This window comes from Numenius arquata, chromosome 15 (assembly GCF_964106895.1).
Source record: "Numenius arquata chromosome 15, bNumArq3.hap1.1, whole genome shotgun sequence".
In the NCBI taxonomy this organism is placed as follows: Eukaryota; Metazoa; Chordata; class Aves; order Charadriiformes; family Scolopacidae; genus Numenius; species Numenius arquata.
This window is the reverse complement of record NC_133590.1, coordinates 14301296-14327464: the sequence shown is the minus strand read 5'-3', so window position 1 is coordinate 14327464 and position 26169 is coordinate 14301296. Positions and strand designations below refer to the sequence as shown.

General features: G+C 37.5%; 2 protein-coding genes across 2 annotated transcripts in view; one reads left to right on the top strand and one right to left on the bottom strand.

Moving 5' to 3' along the window:
* DHX32 (DEAH-box helicase 32 (putative)) lies at positions 1 to 24646 on the top strand. The gene is made up of 11 exons (XM_074158984.1): positions 1 to 270; positions 3063 to 3256; positions 4725 to 5097; positions 7269 to 7514; positions 9733 to 9832; positions 9961 to 10119; positions 19334 to 19525; positions 20769 to 20918; positions 22037 to 22227; positions 23096 to 23277; positions 24457 to 24646. Exons 1-11 carry the CDS (start codon positions 1 to 3, stop codon positions 24644 to 24646), a joined length of 2247 nt encoding a protein of 748 aa, XP_074015085.1.
* Positions 24043 to 26169, bottom strand: part of BCCIP (BRCA2 and CDKN1A interacting protein) — an 11163-nt gene continuing 9036 nt past the window's right edge. Inside the window, exon 7 of the mRNA XM_074158990.1 lies at positions 24043 to 25278. Coding sequence (XP_074015091.1) covers positions 25108 to 25278 — 171 coding nt within the window. The 3' untranslated portion in view covers positions 24043 to 25107. The remainder of the gene's footprint in view (positions 25279 to 26169) is intronic.

The following is a 26169-nucleotide window of genomic DNA, read 5'->3' as shown; positions in this document are numbered from 1 at the left end:
ATGGAGTTTTTAACGTTTTCTCCAGAGATCCACTGCTTTTCGGAATTACTTGACTGCAGCGATGGTGATGAAGAGGAAATACTAGTATGTGGAGAAGATTTAGAGCTTAATCCTTTTGATGGCTTGCCTTACTCTTCCCGTTATTATAAACTTATGAAAGAAAGAGAAGAACTTCCAGTATGGAAAGAGAAATATACTTTTATGGAAAGTTTGCTTCATAATCAAATTGTGATTGTGTCAGGAGATGCTAAGACTGGCAAGAGCTCCCAGGTCAGTACAATATAACTTGGTTGGTGGGTTTTTTAAATTATTTTAGAACATTTAATGTTGTACACTTTTCAGAGTTACTATTACTATTTTACTAGTATTAGACATTTTTAAAACAGAAAAAAACTTTACTATTCACTGCTGTTGCCCTTTCATTATATTAGGCACATCAATATCCAGATTTATATTACACTGGTACCTGGTTTCTGTTAGGAGTGGAGTGTTGCGAAGCTGAGTGCTGTATGGTATTGCACTATAATAACACCCAGCTCCGAAGAGTTCAGCTGTGCTGTGCACACACATAGCTGCATTGAGTTTAGCAGTTCTCAGTGTAGAAACAGATGTGCAGCCACCTATTGTAATCTGAGGTTTTAAGGCCAGAGAGGGAAAGTGAAAGGTGACAAAAGATTAATGCAGTCAAATATAGATGTGAAATATATCTATATAAGCATATATTTAAATACTTTCTTCAAATATTCACAAACAATTGACACTTACTTTATGTTTGTCCATCAAAAGCCATTTTTACTTGCTTGATGCTGTCTTTTGGACTTCATGGTAAGATGAGGTCTGAAGACTAACACTTCTCAGACTGTGATTGTCTGACACAGTGTCATAACAACTAACAAAAATCTCAAACTACAAATCTTTTTTGTACTAAATACTAAATTTTAAAATATCAAGCCATTTCTGAGCACTGAAGACCCCATGCATTAATTACTGTAGTTCAAAATTCAGAACCAAATATACAAATAACCTTAGAAAAGTTCTGTTTAAAATTTTCGTGCATCTATCAGTACATGCACTGTAAATTATTGCTTTGTTTGTATAGCACAACATCACATCTCAAATTGAAAAACTATCAACTGTATACTTTAAAATGTATTACAGAATGTATCAGCTAAAATCCTTCCCTGCTGAAATTACAGGTGTATTTCTAGTGTCTTCAGAGAGGCCAAGGCTAAGTGTAAAATACTTTAGGACTTATTTCAGATTGCTTTACTATTTTATCAATAAATCATTCCTTCCACATTTCTCTGGCCGCTACTTTGTTCCACTGGAAAATTTTATTGCCTCCTCCCTGATATTGACTAAACTTGCCACTTTATCCTATTTTTGTCCATCATCACATTAAACATCCAGGGGAAATGGTAAACTCTGCAATGCCTCTGTTGGAGTCAATGCATATTTCACTGAATTTCACTGAATTTCACTGAATTTTGAGAGTTGGAAGGGACCATAGAGATCATCTAGTCCAACTCCCCTGCTGAAGCAGGATTGCCCAGAGCATTCTTACTTGCAAAGTGTGTTTTGGTTACGATTAGTGCTGTATCAGGAAAGAAATAAACAAACTTGCAGGCAGGTCATAAGAGAAGGTGAAAAAGTTCTCAGGGAGTGAAGTATTTTAATCAGTAGGGCTGTTTCTCAGGGAGAAGTAATGGTCTTTCCCTCCCTTCAGCCAAGAGCAAATGCTTTTTCCAAGGATATACAATTACTTTACAGAACTCATGTTAAAAGACGTCACTGAAGCCAAGATCTCAGTTGACTCTAAACACACAAATATCCACAAGGACTATCAAATTCTATTGTAATAATATATAACTACCTAAGCCTGTTACCACAGTAAGCAGAGAAGAATTTTCAAGCGTTACAAGCCAAAACACGATTGTTTATGACTGTGGTCAGGAGAAAACTTTCCTGCAGGTAAAGCTGTGGGATAATTACTGTTGCTGGCCTCCCATATCTGCCAGATGGAGATAATGCTGGACACGGCTAGAGATCAGATATTAAACTAGAGACATCCTACTTCTCATTGAAAATTCCTGTGTTCCTATAAAAAGGACGCCCACCCACCTGGTGCCTGCAATATTTTTTGGAGTGCGAAGTCTTTACCCCTTGTTATTGACTGTGATTTACATACAACAAATTTTGAATAATAACAAACTACTTGCTAAGAAATTTTTACTTTTTAAATTGTCCTTAAACAAGCGTAGCAAGATGTAAGATATTGCTGGCTGTTCTTTAAACATTTTTAGAAACATAAACAACTATACAGAAATAAATTATATAGGGCTGATGCACCTAGTTTATATATGTCAATGAAGTAAAGGATTTGAAACCTAATACTTGCACTAAAATAATATTCATAATGTGATCTTCCCTTCTCATGGCAAGCACATTAATATTTTCTAGTGTTGATTTTCTACTGTAAATATATAAATTAGAGAGCTACTGTGTAAGTTTCTGGAGGAGTTCAGTTTCAGTTATCTTTGTTTACAGAGCAATTAAACTAAAATTACATATACTTACTGTGGCATTTGTCAGTTTGAAATCCACTTCTTCCTGGGACATGTTTCTCATGTCAAGCACCTGAATACAATACAGCACGGGCAGGTTTAGTGCTGAGCCAGCTGAGAAGCCCCCGCCAACAACCACAAAAACATTCTTGGATCAATCAGCAGATGCTTAAGAGTGATAATGCCAGTGGTACCTGCTCCCCAGAGGCCAATTCCGGTCCCTTCTGCAATATATTTGAACTAATCTGAGTCCAGTTGAGAAATTCGCAGGTAAAACTTGTAGCCCACGTCACTCCAACTCTTGACTACTTAAAGAGATTATGGGTCTTGACATTTATCATTAATTTCTGTGTTAGATGCAGCTCATCCATCAGTAGCCAGATGGCAAGTAGCAGGTGCTCAGGTTGATTTAGTTCTTCCACACTGCCCACTTCTTTTGCATTGCAGTCTCTGCTAAATGTGTTAAACACCAAAATACATGTGTTTTCTTATTTACAGATTCCTCAGTGGTGTGCCGAGTACTGCCTTTCTGCCCGCTACCAGCACGGGGTGGTCGTATGCACCCAGGTACACAAGCAGACAGCGGTGTGGCTGGCTCTGCGTGTAGCGGACGAAATGGATGTCAACGTCGGCCACGAAGTGGGGTATTTTGTCCCATTTGAGAGCTGTTGTACAGCAGAAACTATCCTGAGGTCTGTGCGTTTCGTTTTCAAAGCCTTCAAACTAATATGTAGCTTGCAGTTCTTTGCAAGCGCAGAAGTTTGCAGCACTCCACTAGCACGGTCAGGACAGAAAACAGCTGTGGGGGAACACTGCTATAGTTGCAAAAGGTTTTTGCATACAGTATGAAAACAAAAAAAAAACCCCACACTGCTTTATAAAATTGCACGTAACATTTTAAAATGCAGATTTTGTGCCTAAGCAATAAGCTGTAAAAGGCTTGAAGGAGGTATGCTGTTCTAAATTGTAGTAGAGTTTTAAGTGGGCAAGGTTACTGTCTGCGTGAAACTTCATTAAGCACCTCAGTAACTTCCATTAGACTTTTTCTTTCTCAGTTTTCCAGAACGAGAGTGTTCATAACCGTAAGAGAATATGGGATAACCTACCACAAAGTAAAACTGGAATATAAAAGCAATCCAAAATCATGGCTAGAAAAGTGTATATTCAGGGAGAGAAGGATAAGAGATGTAAAAGAGAGCATCTGTTGTTCATTTCAGTGGCCAGTCAGACCCAAACCAAGAGAAAAAAGCATTCAGGACGATTTTTAAGAGACAAGAAATGCACTTAAAGCATTAAATATAGGCAGGTGACAGCAGCAACACAGGGATTCAGGTTTTGAGCCTCTCTGAAAGTTAGGAGAGTTATTTTCTCTGGTTCCTTAATATGGCAGGAACAAACCATAAAATCTAGATCATAAGCCTTTTTCCCAGCCATGTGAGCTCCCACTGCCTCCCAGTGGGGAATGGATACTCACCACTTCTGAAAATCGAGTTCAATCGCTCTTCCTTTTGCATGTCCTTTCTCTTTCACGGAGAATGACGTAACCCTCACCCCGCAGCATGTCTTCCTGCAGCTGCTCCTGATGTGAAAGGGAGATGAATCCTGTCCTCTTGCACATCGACACCTGGTTCAAGAAGATTCAAAGTCCTGCTGGGCAACACAGCAAAAAATAATATCCTTTTAAACAACTTTCAGTAGCAGGAATAATAGGGATAAAAGCGAGGAGGGCATCACGATAAGAATTAACCTCTCATCTTTGTTCTGGCACTGCCTCAAGTGTGTGTGAACACCTTCTTTTCCTCATCTGAAAGTATTAGTTCCTCAACAATTGGTTATGGCATGCAACACGCTTAGATAGTTTGGAAGACAAAAAGCAATGTAAGTAATGATTTTAGGGCAGAAGAATTTCTTCCTTTGCCTAGAGCATCCTTTCAACCATAGTGCTATTTAGTGTCATTAAATGACATTGAATTTCTAGCTATTTAAAGAACAATCTAAACATGTAGTTTAAACATGGCTACAAAATAGACTCTCTGTTCTTATCAAATCTTTCCTGTTAGAACAGGAAGAACCAAACTGTCCCAAAGACCCTGAATTTCTTACAAATAAATCTGAGTATTCCTAGAAACTCTTGTAGAGTGTTCTGTTTGTGTGTTGCAGATACTGCACAGATGATATGCTACAAAGGGAAATGATGTCTACTCCTCTTCTGACCTGTTATGGTGTTATCATCTTGGATGATGTGCACAAAAGGACTGTCGCAACAGACGCGTTACTTGGCCTTCTTAAAGATGTCTTGATATCAAGACCGGAACTGAGGCTGGTAATACTCACTGCCCCTCACATGGCCAGTGAACTGCGGAATTATTATGGCAGTGTTCCCTTCATACGGGTGGAAAACAAGCACCACGCAGAGGTTGTATACTCCTGCAGTGTTCACAAAGACCACTTTCTGTCTGCGCTAAGACTGCTCTTTGAGATACACCACACCAAAGAGAAGGGTGACATTGTGATCTTTCTAGCATGTGAACAAGTAAGTAACTTTTCCAACATTTCTGATTTTAATCAAGAAACAAATTACATCTGTGTTTTTACATGACCTACAAATATTTTCTTGCCACTATCTAAGACGCTGGACGTTGCCAACAGTTTTTATCAGTTCAGGTTTTTCCTATAAAGAAGTTATGGTACAGATAATGCTGTATTTTATATATATAGCATAAACTAATACAAGGAACTATCAGATTTCCTGTAGGCTTAAAGAAAGGCCATTGTCCTTCTGTGCAATGCAAAAAGTAGCAAAGGCAGCACAAAGGGACAAGGGCCATAGATTCGGGGAGTTAATACATCGCAACCTATTCTGGGACTGTGTATATCCCACTGTGTTAGTCCTGTTTTGCAGGAATGGACGTGTGTCCAGTTTGCATAAATGTTCTACTTTGCCTAAATGTTTTTATCTTAAACCTGCTTACAAGGCAAATATCACTCTGGAGGTGCACAGACAAGCCAGGAACCTGCACAGGCTATTCTAAAGAGAGGCGTCTTTGAATCCCTGAAGACAGCAGAGATGCCCTAAATTCACTGCTGCCAGGATTGCACGATCATGTCCTTCTCACAAAAATTTCACAGCACTTTATAGCTGTCAAAGCAATCCCCCATCAAATAAACATTTTAAGACTTGAAGTTATTATAAATTATTATTATGATTTATTTCCTGACAATGACCTTCAACCTTCCACTTTGTACCATTAACTCTGCTTTAGAACAACAATTTTGCCTTAGTTGCTACAGGAGATAATGACTTTTCACATGCAAAGATAAATTACCATAAACTACCCAGGTAGTATTGCTTTTCATGGCAAAAGAGGGGGATGGGCATGTAACACTTTTAAGAATGCTAATAATCAATTGTAAACTTTATGGACACTAATTTTACAAATTATGAGTTAATGAATCCTCTGTATCAGTTCCCATATTTAAAATAGGTGATGTTAGAGAGAAAACACAGACTCTTTCCACTTCAAAGGACTGGGAACAAAGTTTTATTTCTGATTAATTTTTTTTTTTGATGGGCAAGTCCCACACAATACTAAAATAATAATTTATTTCTTGTTGGGAAGAGATTACTTAGTTTTCTCTCTCACGATGAACAAAACATTCATTATGAGCTGTTAAGGCACAGTTCACATCCTGTGCATTCTTGCTTAACTGTGATTTAAAGGTTCATATCGCTAATGGCTCACTGTTCCCTAGCACCCGCCTGCCTTTTAAACTGAAAAAAACTATGGATAAACTAAGAACATTAAGATTTATGTGTTATCTTGGTGTCAGCCTTGCTATTAGACGCCACTGTCATACCTTTATAAGAATTTTTATAGAATATTTTCAATCTATAACAACTACGAATGTAGTGTCACTCTCAAATAAAAACTCATTCTGTTTTTTCAATTTTGAAAAATGTTTGCTAATAAAAATGCTTTTGAAAAAAGCCCAACAAAATCCCTTTCAAACTGAACAAGCCTATGAACGATTTTTGTATACCTTTAAAAGAAATAATTCACAACACAAAGGATTTTATATTTAAAAAAAAAGGCTAAACCACCACCAACAGAAACCTGACACTGCCACTCAGGTAACCCACGTGCATTACTGGTTCCAGTAGAAGACAAAACATTTTGGACACAGCAGTGGGGCACCCGAGTACCTGCTACAGCAATTTCCAGCCCTACACACACGACAAATTTGCACGAACCTCTTTGGCAGTAAATGACTAATGCGGATGCACCCTACTTGTCCCATATACGTAAAGTTTAGTGACAGTTTCATAATTTCTCAGCCTTGCTATTTCTATACTATATTTTTTCACTTCTGTCTTCCCCTGGAGGTTGGTTTGGATGTGATTAAAGCCAGAGAAAACTATTTTGAAAACTACAGGGGAGAAAAAGCCATTTCAAAAACTAGCCCAGTTTTTCCCTGGTCTCTATTTAGCAGATAAAGTCAGCAAATTGTCATACATAGTTCTGTTCCCTTTTTTTTCCCCCCCTTTAATTAGTAATCACGTGAGATTGAAATGTTGTTATAGTTTGATACAGAGTTAAAATTCATTTTAGAATAAAAAAAAAGTTGCTTTACAATTAAATATTGATATTTGGTTTTCATACTCACGAGAAAAAAGAAAAAAAACCATCTTTCTCCTGATTGCAGGAAATTGAAAAAGCTTACCAAATGATCAGACAGGAACAGTCTAATTTAAATCCTGACCTTGGAGAACTCATCCCAGTTCCTCTATACCCCACAAAACAAGACCTAATACCCAAACCAAATCAAGACAAACAGAAATGCCGCAAAAAATACAGAAGAAAAGTGCTACTCACCACCAGCTTCGGAGAATCTTTGATTTGGATTAAAAATGTAGCCTTTGTCATTGATGTCGGTGTTGAAAGGAGAAAGGTTAGTAAAGTTAACCCAAATCAGTACGCCAAAAATTAACTATGGCATAAGTTTTCTTCAGGTTGGGGGAAAAGGAAACGTGTACCTAACAGATCAATGCAAATGGTTTCTAAAGGATCAAATATTTTTCTATTCTTTTATAAGTCAGATTCTAGAATACTTTTTACATTCAAATTAACAAAATTTAAATAATTTTCGTGGACATGAAAGCCAAGCAAGAAAACACAATTACTTTGTAAATTCTGTTAGAAAACAAATTTTTCAAGTTTCTAAAGCCAGATGAACACTCCCAGCTGAAACTGACACTTGTTTGGGCACCAACCCATTGTCAGTTCATTTGCAAACTGCATCTCACCTTAGTTTTGGCCTATCAAACATAATTATCTCTTCAGTATCTTATAGATGGAGCAAAATACAACCAGTTCTTGGCTACCTATTGGCAGATTACCTGGTTTTGTAGACTAACCTCAACCCTTGTTTAACAACTTTGCAATCAGTGTCATGCCATAGCTCATATAAGGCCAAAGGATGCTCACACAGGGAACCACTTCTTTTTAAAGTTGCTTGTGCTCCTTCCTGAAATGTGCTTCCACCCAGGTACCTCAAAATGCTGCAATTTATGGAATTAATCTTTGACCTTTTACAGTTCATTCTAAGTATGTCGTCAGTTCTTGTTTTCCACCCCATCCGGGGAAGGTTTAGTGCAGCTGCAACAAGATATCCCTGGTTTCTTTCATTTATGCAAAACTGATGTCCTAAAGAATGACTGACCATGTAGGAACAAGTCACTACATGAACTGGAAAGTTAACAGGCTTTGTAACTGGCCTACCTGTTTTGCTGGGCAAAATAAATATTCCACTATTAGGCAAAAGAAACAATACAATACAGTTTCTTTGTATAATCCAGAATGGAATCACCAAAATTGAAGTTAAGTTTTCCTAAAATTTTAGATTGGGGATCATTAATCCTGATTAGCCCTGGAAGCAGTTCAGGCAAAAACTTGAGAACTACCACTACTTTTCATCATCATCGGAAAAAACTGTCTAACAGTCACTGCCAAGGGTTCTCATTTGGGGGTTATAAATTAACTCAGCCTCCAGTCAAGGGAAAAAAAAAAAATTACTTTCGTGTGAAATGAAAAAAAAGCCTAAAAGCAGTTTTCAATTAGACCGTGCATAACTCATGTGTAAAACTACAGTTGTCTTGGATGACGGGAATGAATCTCACTTCCATGGTAATCTGAAGCTTCCAGATTTCTGTGAATCAGAAATACGAAGCGAGGGGAACAAATCAGTTTCACCACACTCCTGATGGCCATCAAATCACCTCTATCGGTTATGCAATTTTAACCCTTGAATTCAGTTACTTTGTCATAACAGCTGAAATTCAGTCCTCTAATATTCCATCCTCAGCAATTCAAATTCCCGTTCAATCCATGTGCCTGAAAGTCAGTTAAACAGAGAGAGAACAGGGAAAGTTTTGTGCAGAACAAAATCCCACGGAAGTCTTGCCACTGAGACATATAATAAATTTACCTGGAGAAAAAGAAATCTGTTCTGCACTGAAGCACATTTCATGTTTTTTATTAAAACCCTGCTTAAAGTAGACAGGGTCAGTTCAGATGACATTAGAAAGTTGCCTTATCCAAGTGTTGTATGTCTTGTCATATACTACAGAAGCTTAGGGACATCATCTGGTGGTAAAAACAGGGAGTGAATGGGCTCCTCAGTTTAACCAAAATAAAGTACAGTTAAGAAAAAAATAAAATGAGGCATAGTACATCTCTATTACAGTCCTTGTTTCCTGTACTGAATTAAAAGATTTCAGTATTAAGACAAAAATCTTGGAGTTTTGGAGCCAAATGTTATCAGACAATGTTGGGATTCTGTCATTGGAAGAAATAAGTAATTTTTTTTCAATGCTTTTCTTGATGATACCACAGATACACATTTTGTCTTTAGTAAGGTAGATTTCTGCAGAAAAAGAAATTTATCTAGGAGTATACTTACAGAGTTATTGCAAAACATAAGTGTCTGTCCATTTACCAAATCGTTGACTGTTCTCGTTTCCAAGCTGGTGAAATACGTAGTTTAAAAAGAAATGAAGCTGTTACTACACTTTCTGTAAAGTGATCTAGACTAAAATTCAATATAGACCAGTAATATTTTTGTAGTTTTCACTTACTTATCTGATACTTAATATCTCTTTCATTTAAAGGTGTACAATCCTAGAATCAGAGCAGACTCTGTTATAACGCAGCCTATCAGCAAAAGTCAAGCAGAGATCCATAAACAAATTCTGGGCATGTCTTCATCAGGTAGAATTATTAGCTCAAAATTTAAATCCATTAGCTCAAATTATTAATAGAATCAATGTGGCAATGCAAAAGAAAAAAAAAAAAAAAAAAGAAAATAAAAAAGGTAATTTTCCTGACATCTCTTCCAGGAAAACTTTTCTGCTTGTATCCTGAAGAATTTACATACAAAGAAATGAAACCACATCAACCAGCCAAAATCCAGGAATCAAAGCTAACTGGAATGGTTCTCTTCCTGAAGAGGATGGATATAGCAGGCTTAGGACACTGTGACTTCCTAAGCAGGCCAGGTAATGATGATGCACCAATTTTCCATCTTCTTATTGTTATTCTTGCAGTTATTTAAAGATTAATTTTGCCCTGTTATTCACAGTATGGTTTTTTATTGAAATACTTGTAATTATATTGCCACTGCTTTTACCACTTACCTGCTAGAACAGTTCACAATAGTAGTTCAATAGTTGCACTTAGAAAAATGGTACTGAATATGAACTGTTTGCTCTGGAAAAGACCATAAAGGATCTGAATGGAATCCGAATGAAAACAAAATAATTTTAAAAAATCAATATTCCAAATACCTTCTCACCTAAGTTTCATATTATTTTCCTAGACCACACAAAGAAAATTTGTGTCCCATCACACAAGGCGTTGTACAGATATCTCTCAAAATATATTCCTTTAGTCAAAGGTTTACAACCCAACTAAATGACTGTTGTTACCAAGGAGATATATTTACCCTCAAATTTACAGTAAGTTGTTACTTAAGGATAATATTATTTATAAAATAAACCTGAATAAACTTTCAATACTAGACAGGGAATACTCTGAATTTTGAGGTCAGATTGTGAAAAAAGTTGTTGCTTTTTTATTTTTCTAAGTTTTAGGGCTTTTTCTATAGAAGGATATTCTCCTCCATTCTGACCTATCGCAAACCCCAAGTACCACTGCAAATTCTGCCGTGGATTTGAAGCCAATTAAAGTGTGGGAAATACTACTGATTTCACTGGTTTGGGGAGCATGCGACCTATTGTTAGCTTTATTTACAATAATTTTCCAGTGCAAATAGAAAGAATTCTTATATTATCCTCCCTTTCCTCATGCACATACGCAAAATTAGAATGATCATTTGTCTTCTACATGTTGTGCACTGAAATTAATGTTTGATTCCCACTGCTGGATGTTGTGATAGATTGTAAGTGAAATTTTTAGAGTAGAATTTATTCTACTTTTCCCTTGTCTGCCTGTTTAGCAGAAACATGCCTAAAAGAAATGTGAAAAAAACATTGCCAGTCTGAGTGGTAACTAATTCAAGACTGATGAGTATTGGAGCATTTTGGCCTTGTGAGTATTACCTCCTGTGTTGAATCTAGGAAACCTTCATGGAAAATTGTTATGGAATACAGTTGGCTTCCACTAACATTTAGAAAGAAAAAAAAATATTCTAAAACATATCAGTGTTTTTACCGGATATAAAGAAAATTGTTCTTGAAGGGTAGAATGAATTTGTAAAGTTACATTAGGAAAAGTATTCAGTGTTTTTGGATGTAAAGGCACAATGGACACAGTTGTTATTCAGAGAAAATGAAATACTAGAGGCATTTAATGATTTCACAGATGTAGGAATTCTAAGTTTTGTCTCTATTTTTGAGATAAAGCAGCTGAAGAAAGCATCTTGCTGATGTGGACAAAAATTGTAAAAGCATTTGATAGATGTATCAGCTTTACTTGGACGGGCATCAAATATGAAAAAGTTTTTGCTAACTAGATCAAAAGTGTGAGGTCAAGGTATTGAAAAGTTTGAGGAACCACTGGAACAGTGTGAGGAATGTTAGGCAAACCGTTTGAACAAAGAAAAAAATCCCACAAACCTTCTAGGGGGTCCACTGAGAGGAGATGAGAAAGTCTCCACAATTTCCTGGTCTCCTTCCCACCTTAAGGCCCCACATAATTAAATGTTTGAAACATAACTTTAATTGTCTAGTACAATTCTTCCTTTATCCTAGGACAGCTCACACATGTGCTTTCTTCTTCCCACTGCTGAGTGGGCAATGAACCTCTTTCCTACTAACACTTAAGTTATATCCCTGCCACAGTTCTCCAGATGACTATAAAGCTCACACTATCAGAACACAGACCGTGTGAAATACCTGGTGTGAAATACGTTTGTCTGAGAGAAATGGGAATACTGAAGGAAGCAAATTTGTAAGGGGATTTATTGTGCTGTATTATTATATCAGACCAACTGAGAGAACTCCAAACAGATGTCCAGCTTTCAAGCACATAAAACCTTCCTTTGGGCCCTTCATCCTCCCAAGAACTTTGAGTCGATGATCTCAGCCTGTGAAAGTCCAAGCTTTCTCATTCCGTGCTGAGATAGCCCCAAGCTCCCGCACATGCTCTCGGCCACAGGGGTCTCCAGTGGCTAAAGCAGCAGGACATCCTCCAGCAGCAGCAGAGACTGACCCTAAAGTCACACCACAGAGTCCCTGATGCCCAGCTCCAAATACCTCTGCTACCCAGTTAAAAAGCAGCCCTAAAGCTTTTCCATTGCTAGTCATAAGGGCAAATAGATGTTACACCTTTCTGGGTTACGTGCCGCAGGAGAGCGTTGCAGAGGAGGCAAAGAGAACAGTTATCAGATGGAAAGCGTCCTCTCTTGAGCAAGAGATTTTAGCTTCCCAAAAAGGCTTCATTACCTTTGCTGCAGTCAGTTTACCTGCATAAGCCTTCTGTAACTCAAAGTGGTGAGGAGGGCTGAGGAAAAGGAAGGGGTCTCTCAGATGGTATATAGACCTAAGTGAAAAAGATGAGCAACAAAGCTCACAAAACAAGCAGGGTGGCTTTTCTGACCCTAAGGGAACTCCTGGGCATCACAGTTCTTATTCTCATCTACTAGCGATGTACACGAAACCAATTTGCCCACCCTCAACCAAACGTGGCACAAGATCAACCGGACCAAGCCAAACCAAAACCAAGCACTAGATCAACCGGACCGAAAAAAACCAACCCCAAAACCAAGCAAACAGAAAACCATGGCAGTATTTCTATATGCTCTCATCTGACCTGGCCAAATCAAGTGCTGCTCAGAGCATATGTATAATAAAAATACAAATAGCCTTTCTATTTTTCCCCAGCACAGTTTGTCCTGAGCTTGACTATTCCATGTCCCTTCACCTCCTTGGACTTGATCTGCCCTCTGAGGAAACACGCTGCAGCATCTCCCATGTGCCACACACACCACAGGCACCTTCCCATGCACCCTTTCTGTTCAGCAAATATTCTCAAGTTTTCTTTGTAATTGGAACAGATGGAGGCTTTGGGGTTTTTTAACCAAAGGTGAATCTCTCCTAAGCAAAACAATGTTTTCACTGAGATGACAGAGTACCGTATGGACACGAACTGGTGAACAAACAAATCAAAAGCACACCCAAACTCATAGCAAGAATTCAAAGAGAAGTCCTTCACAGTCCATTCCCTGTACACGAAGTAGAGAACATACAGCAGATAAGTAAAGAAACAAAAATTACATTGGTAAAACATTTTATTTCTGCTCCACAACAATGTGCATAGGGTTGTGGGTTGTTTTTTTTCTGCTGCTCTGTGAGGGAAAATAAAAGCCTGGATTAACTCTGACTCATTACTGCATTATGAAAGCAACAAACATGTCAGGCTTACAGCTGCTGCATTTAATTCACGCTCTAATCGAGCTGAGCGAATGCAGCAGACTCGTAACCCTTTTTAGAATTCATGAGCCATAGGAAAATGTATTTGGCACTGCAGTTCTGAAGTGCATTATTTGAATTCCTGTGCCACTGCAGCAGGGATGTCTTTACATTTTTATCAGTTAATCGGCTAGATTTTCGCTGCGTTATACCATGGGACAAAAGAACTCCTTTCCCACAGATTGCAGCAACATTATGTATGTTTGTAAATCACGGGAAAATCCTTATTTAAAGTATGCAAATCAGTGTAACAATGAAGCCATGTAAAACTTCCATAAGAAATCAAGTTGAAAGCCATTTGCAGGTTCTGCCTTCATGCAGAATTACCATCAACAATTTTCAGATTAAAGTATTTGTTGATGGTCATGGCTACCATGACATTTGAGAGCTACGCTATTATAACCCCACTGAGAATATATTTCTAGAATATCCACAATAACAAGAGTTGTATAAATGCATATAATTTCAAATTGTTTCAAAAACAAAATTTGCTTGCAGTTTTTTTCATCAGAAACAGGCTGTCAAAGACAAAAACTCAAAGCCCCGTGTAAGGTCTGCTCAACAGAGATCACTCCATGGCAGATTTATTACCTTAAGTTCACTTGTTGATCCTTGGATGTTTTAATTTCTGAATTTCATCTATTAAATGGTATTATATATTTCCTAATGAAAATCTAATGAAAGAGAGTAACAAAAGAAACCAAAATGATTAAAAAATATTTTTATGCCATGATATAATATTCTTTAAATTATACTCTTTGCGAATATACTACATGCTGCAGAATAAGTGCTTTGAGGATGACACAAAGCAGAGAGAAACCCGATTTCACTGAACAGACAGTGCTATAACTCAGGTGTGTGGCTATAATTCAGTATATTTATGTTAGGGAAACGCAGGTCAGGCCCTGTCCTGGCAGGAAAGCACAGCAGGGACTCCTCCAGCCAGCTTGGAGGAGTGATGAACCAGTGTAAGGGAGAATGGGAAGACTGTAGTGTTAGTTTGTATTTGTTTGTAAAAGTAATTTTTAATGATCAATTATAATTTCGAAATAACAGTTAAAAAATTTGTGGCATCAAAGCATGGCAGACTCATAAAAAAATCACACCTCAGAAGTTACAGGGGAAAAAAGAGAATCAAGATAAAACCCGTGCACAGAAGCTTGTCCTTGCAGAAGAAAAATCATCACATAATTTGAAGAAAACTTGGCACTAGATCTCTCCGTATCTTCAGTTAGCTATCCAAGGAGCAATGTTAAAAACAATAACAGAAAACACCATTCCCCAGAACTATTCTCCCTGCAGTAATTACTTTGGCAGTTCTTCTTGCTGTTAAGCCTAACAGGGGCTGGGAAAAACTTGTTTGCCAGGCACCAAACCAGCTCTTTAATGACAACGTCCCTTCACCTGACATTCATATCAGGGAAAGATCTATCAAAAAGCAGGTATTTTACATAGTCAAAATTTTCACAGAGTGGGAAATCAGAACACAGGACCTGTAAATCCTCCAGATAAGCATGTTATGGCAGTTAAATGGACTATTAATAATCATGACATTTATGTTTTGCTCCTATGTCTAATATTCACTTATTACAGAACTTTGGGCAAATCGCTGAATCACTTGCTTCCTTATGCGACAAGAATAATACTTTTGTAGTTATTTTATCACACGGTAAGTACTTGAGCTTCAGCCATGTAGGATGTGATACTGGAAAGATGAAAGGCACAGCTGCCTTTAAAAACATAACCTGTGCTGTTTGTGTCAAAGGTACAAAAACCTGAAACGAAGAACATCATTTTAAGTCAGCTTGAACCCTCAGATAAATGCTTTCAGTGCTAACATTTAGTTAGGTATTTGCTTTACTAAGCCTAAGGATGATCAAGAGCAGGATCTGTATTTATATAAACCTGGTCAGATTTCCTGAGACAAGCCCAGAGCAACCCAGTCTTAAGCAGCCAAAGAACACAGGCAACAGAAAAGAAAATATCAGATAAGGAAATACCTTTTAAACTTCCACGGATGCGACAGATTCTTGTTGAAAGCACAGGGCACATCTTAAGAGCTTCTTTTTAACTTTGCTCCTGTGCAAGCAGCAGTGGAGTCCCAGAGACTTGTGGTTTGCCTCAATGGCATCAGTAGCTGCGTTGGCAAACAGCCCAAAAAATAATGACACTTGCTAGAAATCATTACAAGACAATGCAGGTTTCTGTTCTTTAAAGAAGAGCTTTCCATATCTAAACATTTACACTCCTTTTGTTTTATCGTAGGTTTCATTAAATGGGAACCATACCATAAAGGATTCTCAAATGAGCTTTAGCTGTTCTTATAATGGCTTTTTACCGATTGAGTTTGTGCCTCAAAATGCAGACCCATATCTGAAAGCCCTATTCTTTTTTATATTTTTTTTTTTTACTGTTCCTTCACCTGCTTTATCTACCTTTTACTATCTTGTCCTTTCTAACACAATAAAACTCCAGGAGTAGTCTTTTTCTTTTTTGTAACACTCATAGCAAAACAGGGAAGTAATTTGTGCTCATAAATCTTAAGGCAACTAACTCTAGGGGATAAAAATGCAAATTACTGATGCTATCAAGGGATTGAAATTGGCTGCCATATAATCATATATTTTGTAAGTTCTAGCACAAACTACTTTGTTGATTTCTGGATATTAGCTTTCCATGATTTCCTAGTAATTACTATATGCCTGAATGACCATTTTACTCTCCCTGTATTTTCAGTCACTGATATCTATTTCCTGTCACTGACTCTTACTCTTCATCAGCTGTTACTTTTCATTTCTTTAAACTTCCTAAGTATTTTCTTTTCCGATACCTCAGCTTTTGCAAGGGCTCATCTTTTATCCCATTAAACCTCATACGTCTGATAAGAAGTGTTCTCTCTAGACAGAAACCCCTCATGTTGTACAGGCAGAGATAAGAACTCTAATACTGAAATGAAACAGGTTCACAGTTTTAACAGGAACTTACAGACTCCTGAGAGAATTTATCTGAAAACTAATAGTAAGTGTTTTAAAATTAACTGAACACACAACAGTAGCAGCTTTACACACTGGAAAAGTTTTGTAAAAGCTCATGTAAGGGGAATTAATAAACTATTTTTCCCATTCAGACATTAGTAACAGAACAGGGGTTAAAGCCAACAGGTGCTTGCTTGCTTCCCATTTGACTTTTTTTCTTTACTTCATTATAACTAGTTAATTACAGAATGGTGGCAATAAACTAACAGTTCGCTGCCAACGAAGTAAAAGCTCAAACTCAAGATTTTCTTGCAGGAAGGCAGGGTGCCTGAAGTGTGGAGTTACAGCTAAATGTGACCTACCAGCTCCTTACAGGTTTGCTTTGTTTGTAATCTTCAGGATGCAGAAGTAGCCTGCCAAAGACATGTTCCCGTTCATAATGAATTCAAGCAATTATTTCTAGTCATCTACTAATGAAGATACAAGAACAAACCCTGCCTGTGTGGACAGCTATGGTTGTGTTTTGGGTTTTTTTAGAGATTTTTTGACATTAATATGCAAACTGACAGCAGCCCACAGAAGTCTGAAAGATTGCCAGTGCAGTCATTATTTCCCCAGTGCTGGGGATGAGGCCAAGTCCTGCTGCAGTGCAATTTTTGCCATCATCTTCAACGGGACTAGAATTTAACTTGTTATGCATAAACCAGAGAGAAAATATCAAACAGTTCCTTAAACTGGAATAAGGAGAGACTTGTTGCAGTGATATGAGAGCAATTATGAATTTAAATGAACTGGCGCTCAAAAAGATATGGACCATTACAAGAAGACCTGGAATAGAAACCTACCTTTGAAAAGAGCTGGGAGGAACGAGCCTTCACACTTCAAGAGTTCCCAAATCACCACCAATGTCTTTCATGCTCTAACAACTACTTTTTGGAGAGTGTAGGCTTGACAACCTCTGCTCAGCTCTCAGGTTCGCTCTCTCTAGCCCCAGAACTGTAGCTCTCATGGCCGAACATAAAGCTCTTCTATGTTTGTTTTGCCAAAGGGACCTACTTTCATCAACTGCAGATTTCCTACACACCCGCTCAAATTCTAATTTTAAGTACTGATTTGTGTAATCCTGTCCTTTCAGACATGTTTTCTTATCGCTGCAACTGTGAGGGTCTAAATTCATTATACCATTCCTTCAGCAGAACAAAGTGTTGCTGAGAAAACACTTAAAGACTAATTTTTCCAAATTCTGAAAAAACTGTCAGTATAATGCTTCACATTCTTCTGGGCCCATCTATCAAAAGAAAAGGCAGTCAATAATAATAAAAGGGCTAGGGAATACATAAGGCGACTCTGCCTTTCTCTGCTGAGATGCAGAAAAGTGAGAGAAAAATAGTGGAAAAAAAAACGGTAAAGGAGAAATTCAGAAAGATACTTAATGAGAAAGGAGAGTCTTTGTCAAACTCCTTTGTTATTTACCCCCATCCAGCTGAGAGGTTCAGAAGAGCTACTGCAAATGCCATCTTTTGGTCAAACAAGAAATAACTGATGAGATGTAATGATAACTGATGAAATATTTATGCTCGTGTGTATAAGCCATTTTCTGTACCTTCAAATCTTGTGGGTTGTTGATTTCATTCACCCTCGTCCATCAAAGAGGAAGATACACCTATGATTTGTGGAGGTACTCATAGACTAAGCTTAATATGCCATCAATCGAAACTGAATTAATTGTACAATTAACTGAATTAATTGTTGATATTCCAGCAGTCTTCACGTGGACTACTTTAGCCTGAAAGCCGTGTTCAATGTATGCAGAAGCAAACCTCCCTACCAAACACTCCTGGCAGGCCTCCACATGCATTTATCTAACATTTAAGATACAAAAACCATCACTTCTGTCTTCGTTCTCCTCTGCTGTCACTGCTCAGACCCCCATCTTAAATGCTGAACTCTAACTCACGATATCCTTCATGTTTACATCTGTTCAAGTCCATCTTGTACTCACGCTCCCTACTCACTGTGTGGCTCAAATTCACGTATTTCCTACTTTTTTCCCCAAATTAGTCTCTCAGCCTACCTAATTATTTTCCCATATTCACACATTATTAATGTTTTCTGCCTCGCTGTTCTCACTTCTACCTATGTGGAAGTTATAACCTACAATAAGGGAAATCGGAACATTTAATTTTGTGCAGTGAGAAAGTAGAGCCAACTTCTGGGGAGACATTTTCTTTTACTATGTTCCCATTTTTCTTCTGACATCACGAGAAACTATGTAAAAAGATAGTAATAATTATAAAAAAAAGGCAACCAAGAGAAGTCCAAATACCTGCAAGAATGATAAGAGAGCTACAACTTCTGTAAATGCTTTTCTTTTGGTTATAATCCTCTTTCCTAGAGCTTTTGTCTCTCTCTCAACATCCCTCAAACATGACCACCCGTCTTTAAAAAGAACAAACAAAAATACCTGAGAACTGCTAATGATGCAAGATTTTTTTACGTAGTCTGGCAGTGATATACTATTCAGCACTCACTGTGTCTTGACTTTTGACAAAAGCTGCTCTGACAGAAAAAAGATCAACAGAGTTATTTGCAGCCCTATAATTGTTACCCCTTATTTTCTTTCTCCAGAATGTTCTCAGCCTTCTGTTAATCTAATTTATTACTTTATCTTCTCCATTGTCAAATGACAGAAGCTGACTTCTGTCATTTTCACATAAGATATACACAACTGAAATATCATGAGAATTCAGGCATTCATTTATATGCAGCCATTCTCAAGAATTTGAATTATCTTTCCTTTTTATCAGCTCCTGAAAGCCTGATGCAGGCTTTGGAAGATCTCGATTATCTAGCAGCACTGGACAATGACGGAAACCTTTCTGAATTTGGAATTATTATGTCAGAATTTCCCCTGGATCCACAGCTGTCCAAGTCAATTCTGGCTTCATGTGAATTTGAGTGTGTTGATGAAATGCTCACCATTGCGGCCATGGTAACAGGTACTCAGAAATAACGTCTCACTGCACAGCTTGTGTCACCTGCCGAATCCACGTAGACTCTTTCAAAGTCTATTCACAAGGGCAACCCAAAGGCACACTTTCGTTACTCACAACCTGCTTATTTCAAGTAAATTAGTATCTTTGGCTGTTTAAGTCTTGTCTTTAAGCATGCAATGAAACACAAGTAATGAATTAATAATAGCACTCCAATTCCATGCTTCAGATGCCCCATTAACTTCCACCCTTTTGTCAGAAACCACACACAGACCATTCTGTCGAAATGAACCTTCTTATCTCATATTCACGTACATTTGTTACAGACTGAAGCAGCAAATTAGTGGAAGTTCTAATTATAAACAATATTGAACTGTTGACCTACAAAGAATTAGCTTCTGGTTTTGCTTCTCCACTTTAAATATTTTATAAAACTAACATAACCTTAAGTCTCTGTACCATTCTGTCCTGATGGATCGTCACTCTGCTCCTACACGACAAACCAGCCGGCCCCAAACACTGGACATGCGAAGTCTGGAGCAAAAGCATTTATATTAGAAAGTTGTTAACTACAGAACCCCTTTCACTTCACGTGACAAAGCTTTCAAGCCAACAAATAAATTAGTGAGGAGTCTTAGGCTGCAAGGGCAGGAGCCCACACCGAGCTGCATTAGCGCTCCTCCTTATAGAACAACTTGGTTTTATGCTCAAGCTGGCTCGATTTTTAATTGTGGGCCTAAACTTGTGATAAAATTTTTAAATACATACAACAAATGTAAATAATTGAGCATAGACACACTTTAGCTTTTAAAAAGCTCAACCATCTCAAACGACACAATTATGTAGTACACAACAGAAGCAAAATGCACTGGAAGGCACAAGTTTCAACACACAGGAGCAAATTAAGGCACGACATCCATAGATTTAGTTTATTTCTACATTAAAAGAAACCATATGCTTGGATTCTGGATAAATTGGATCATGCCATTATGAAACATTTTTGGCATAAGTCTAGGAGAAAGCTGCTCACTTTCTTTTGTATTTACAGCACAAATTAACTAAACAAGAGATTGAAAGAACACCCGTATAAATTCTTAGTGAATGCACTAGATTCAGTTCCTCAGCAGCAATCCAACACTGAAGATTAAAGGGAACTGAGAAAAGAAAAACCCCAAAATATCAGTGGAGTTACTAATTGTGCATGCACCTACTCGTCTTAATAACCACTGGCTTGATTTATTTTTCTAAGCTCCTAATTGCTTCTTACCCGCACCTCCTGGCACAGAAGAGATTGCTCTTACTTGCTGGCGAAAATTCTCACACCCTGCAGGAGATCACTTTACCCTTATCAACATCTTCAATGCCTTCAAGGAAGCCAGCGCAAACTCCACAAGCCAATGTAAGTGCACCCATACGGGACAAAAGGAAGCACACGGTAATCAATTTGGGAAAAAAAACCAAAACAAACCCCCCACATTGTTGGCATATAATTAATAAATATGAATTATTCTTTTTGAATGATTCTTTCTAGAATTGCTAATTTGCAGAAAGAAGAGAAATCTAAGTTAGTAGCCACTACAAACAGTATTACTTTTAATTTATTAACAAATTGAAAGCGACGTAGGACAGAGCACCTCATTTAACAAGGATATGTCAGCACTATTACGGTTGTCATTTGAAGTGACATAGTGACATTGTTCCAAAAACAGGAAGATGTTTCCTCCTGTAAGAGCACGTAAACCAGGTTTTACAACGTGAAATGACATAAACGCAGTTGAGAAGGGATTTAATTCCCCCAGCAGCCTAACAACTCTGGTGGTTTTCTGAGAGCTGTCAACTAAAAGGAGAGTTGAAGGGACCAAACTGAAAGAAGTAGAGTTCACATTTACAGGAAACCAAGTAAAAGCCAGGAGGCTGCACAGCGGACAAGCTTCCTGTGCTCAAACATCTTGCTCAGGGTGATTTAGCCTGAGTCAGTACTTAGACATTGCAGTGATAGATTTGCATACACCGAGTGAAAAATTAGTAGAGGACAAGTAGGATTGTTTCACATTCAGCCACGCTGAATGCTGGAGGGAGGTCCAAGAGAATCTCTCCAGTACCAGCACGCGGGGTCATCACCAGCTCTACAAACGTGATTTCAGTTCCATAACCTGGCCTGGATGCAGAAAGCCTGAAAACAGAGTTGCTACTCATTCCATTTGAAGCTATTACTTTTTACAGCCCAAATAAGGGATTTTGAATATTTTTATTCAGAAAGATATAGCTAAAATTCTATAAAACTAAGTAGGGATATCAAGTGTTTCCCACTCACTTTACAAGCAACTTCAACGAAACTAAGCTGTCCATATGACTCTTGTTATCAGAATTTTGGACAGCTCTGACACAGCTACTGGCTCCAAAATGTTTTTAATCTATTGCACCAGTCAAAGAGCATTTTACAGAGCAGTAACTCTGTGGATAGTACCTATCAGTCAGACTCTGCTTTAAGCCAAAATACTGTTTTTTTTTCCACAGACTACAGTAATGAGAAATGGTGTCGTGATTATTTTCTAAGCTGTTCTGCACTGAGGATGGCAGAAATTATCAGAGCTGAACTAGTAGAGATTATGAAGCGTATTGAACTTCCCATTTCAGAACCAGACTTTGGATCAGAAGAAAATATACTAAGCATTAAGAAATCTCTCTTATCCGGTTACTTTATGCACGTAAGGAAAAATATTGTGGTTTCATCTTACTGCATTGTTAACTTATATAGAATGCTTCCAGAGAACATAAGTTAGGTAGTGGAATCTTTTGATCACAAGAAAGGATAAAAGCCATTTTTTACCACAGTGTATCAGACAAACACTTCTGCCAACTCCACTCTTCTCTCTGGGGTTGAGCTGTTACAGCAGGAAGTCCCCACACTTCACTGCAACAGGAAAACTGTCAATGTGCCTTTTGCTGAAAAAACCCTTTACCTTGTAATATTCTCTCAGGCCTTATCTCCTTTCTGAAGACGTTTTTGTGAAAATACCCTGGAAACAGAGAATTGACTTGTTGATTATGTTTAGGTTTCCATAATATACAGCTTTCTTCCATCTCAACCAAATGATGTACTCTAACTGTAATTGTAAACTTAAACAAGATTAATTTATTCCCATTTGAAACATGCTTTCCTTCACATCAATATGCTCCACTTAAATACAAGAATGACCCCTCCAAACTACACTACTCCAAGTGCCTGGCCACACATTACATTTTAAAGTCTTCTAATTCTTTATTATTACATCTGTTTTCACAGAGACCCTTCAAACCCAAGTTCAGATACTTACTGTATAAGCCTGTCCTCATTTGTTGCAGTTTCCTTTCAAATATACAAAACAACTTTTTTTTTTTTTTTAACTCTAAGCCTCATTTCATAGTACTCAGTCCCTAGCTTTCTCCCAGAAATTTGGGAAGAGGTTTAGGTTTTCCAGTTGAAGTTATCTGAAGACAAGTTTAATTCCTGGTTTTAATATAATAGGCAAACACTAATCTATGCATCCTCTACTTTCAGTTAAGTAATGGATAACTCTTTGCATTTTTTTCTAGATTGCTCGTGATGTAGATGGCTCAGGTAACTACTTAATGTTAACACACAGACAAGTGGCCCAGCTTCATCCTTTCTCATCATATTACAACACCAGAAGGGTTCCTGAATGGGTTTTATTCCACGAGTTCAGTATATCAGAAGACAATTCCATCCGAGTCGTCTCCGAGATATCACCCGATCTGTAAGTTAACAAACTCTTTCTCCACTTACACCTCTACCACAAAAGCCACAAACAGGGTTAAGTCACAGAGGGGGTAAGGACGTGTGTGTACGTTGGCCCTTTCCTTTATCTCTGTCATAAAAGTAGCTATCTTGTGGTTCTGCAGAGAAATCATGCCAAGCATAACTGATTCACCCAAGGCAGGGATGATGTGGATTTAAAAAAAAAAAAAAAAAAAAAAATCAGTAGAATAGGTATAAGACAAAAGAACAATCTTCATACCTAGTTAAGCAAGTGGAGTTTGGATCACTGGAAGGGTGAAGAAATTGTTGGTTTTCCACACTTTTAATATTCAATAGGGAACATGTTAAATAAATTTTATTTCTTTGTTGGCAGCATTGTTCCGTCACTGTGTGTAGCTTTGCTGGATGTCTTCATTTTCATGCAGAACACCTACTGCATTAGAGCTCAGAACTATTAAAGAAGGGAAGAACTGTGACCACACCCCCTTCCTATTCTTTTAATGCAAAACATAACATCACTTAAGTCAGCCTTTTGTATTTCCTAACGTGCTGATCTGTTCAGGTACTGACATAAGTCTCAGTGTCTGCCACTGTAACTGTGATCAATTCATCCACTGAAAAACCACCTTATAAGTTTCTAATGAGGTAAAATATACAGAAAAAAAATTCAAGGGAGAGTTAACACAGCAGTATACTCAGAGATTAATCCAGCTGGAAATTTCTTTGTTCCCTGAAAAGCTATTTTCCAGCAAATCTTTTTCTTGATATATTTTATGTACCCAGCCAGCTAAATCATTCCCTATCAACTGCTTATGGATTCAAGAAAAGACTACAGTCTTCCTTCTGCAAAAATCTCTTTACACTGAGAATATGCATTTCACTGTCCTATCTTTTCTACTTCCAATGCTTTTATAAGGAAGCCTTTTTCATAATTTTATTGGACCAAAAATATATTCAAATCCAGAAAAATTACTATTTAACGCAATTTGCAGCATCGAGAACTGAACAACTATCACCCGAAGTGCAGAGAGTTTTGGTTTTGAGTTGAAATACCAACTTTGTTGCTGTCTGCATTGGCATGTTGCTGGTGTCTTTTGTACAAGCCTCGAAATAGCTATTCAAACATTCCAAAATTCAGTTAAAAAAAATATAATCTTTTGTCTTATTTCCTCACCAGATTTGTGGAGCTGGTACCTCAGTATTATTTTAGCAATCTTCCTCCTAGTGAAAGTAAGGATATTCTGCAGGAAGTGATCAATCACTTGTCACACGTTTCAACCGCAGAGGAACAGAAAACTAACAACGACAACAAAGAAAATGAAAAATTTCCCCAAACTTCCACTGAACAAAGATGTATTATTCAGTGATTTTCGGCTCAACTATTATATACTGGACAAATATAAATAAAAACAGTATACGCAATATTCATCCACATCTTAAGCCCATGTAATTATTTTGAACTTTTGGCATATTTAACAGAAGAAACATTTACAAAAAGCACTTTTCTTAACAAAAGGAGTTGTATGCATTATTTCATAACAAAAATATATGATTTAGTTTTGCTTAAAAACATATTGAGCAGATCTTCAAGTTTTCTTGTAACATTGGGTTTTTATTGACTGTTTAACAATGATACCGAAGTATAGTAAGATCTAATATTTAAAAATATTAATTTGATTGATATTTTCAGTTGTACCACCTTTTTGTCTTCTAAGTGTACAGAAGAAGCACTTGAGCAGTACAAAACCGTTAACTCGACAGCAGTCTTAGGGAAATAAGTCTTAGCTCTGCATGGCCGCTTTATAAAAACCAGTGTTTTTAGAGAAGTTCAGAGTGAGAGATAGTCTTTGAGTTTATCCATAATTTCATTAATTCCATCAGCTGGAACTATCATAACAGTCCGCAAAGGTTTCATTGGTACATCATCAAAGGACCATCTGCCACCCAAACAGGTGTCACTTTCTTCTTGCACAGAGTAGTTGAACTTCAGAAGGGCTTTCTAAACAACAGAAATAAATGCAGTAGGATTAACATTTTTAATTAGCATGAAGATTAATACATCATCTAAACAAAGTAAAAATAATGACAAAAATCATGCACATGCTTATTAAGAAGTTATTTTCTTCCTTCTCAAAAGGCCCACCAAAAAAACCTACAAGACAATCCACTATTAAGTGCTTCAAACTATTTGCTTTTCACAGAATTTATAGAATTCATAAGAAATTCTCAAACGCTTGCTATCATTATATTTTGGTACCAGAAAAAAGACCTAAAAGGGACAAAAAAGCTCCCTTTATATGCTTACTGTGCCCCGTTTTAGATGATTTTAAGACAGTATCTCATTCCATGTTATCACATTAAGAAATCCTGACCCTGAGAAGCTATTGTGCCAACTAGCAGGGATCCTTGACCAATAAAAGAAATACCAGGCTCTTAATAGACCTTCAGCCCTGGAACAAGAGCAAACCACTGTGTAATTTTAAGAATTAGCAGATCAGCCAAAACCCAGACTGAAGGAATAGTGAGAGAGCGCAGGTAGAATGGAGCCTGCATTAAAGATGACAGCTTGGTGTGGGCAACACGTGGAAGGCCTGTAGCAATGAACAGGCTCTGCTCTTTTCATGGCCTACTCTAAAACTGCCAGGTCCTAAAAATTAACCTATCTGTAAGAATATGTGGTACTGTAATCTTCTCTTTCATACTGCCAGTAGAAATTATATATTAAGTGGATGGGCACTAACATGAATCCTGATCAGAATTTCAAAAAGCCCTTGGAAGGTCTCTAGGAGGCTGGAGCCAGTGAAAGACGTATTTATCAAGGCTGCTTCTTCAAATAGGCAGGTGTCCATATTTCTTATTATTTCGTATTATTTCTTTTCAGTGATATATA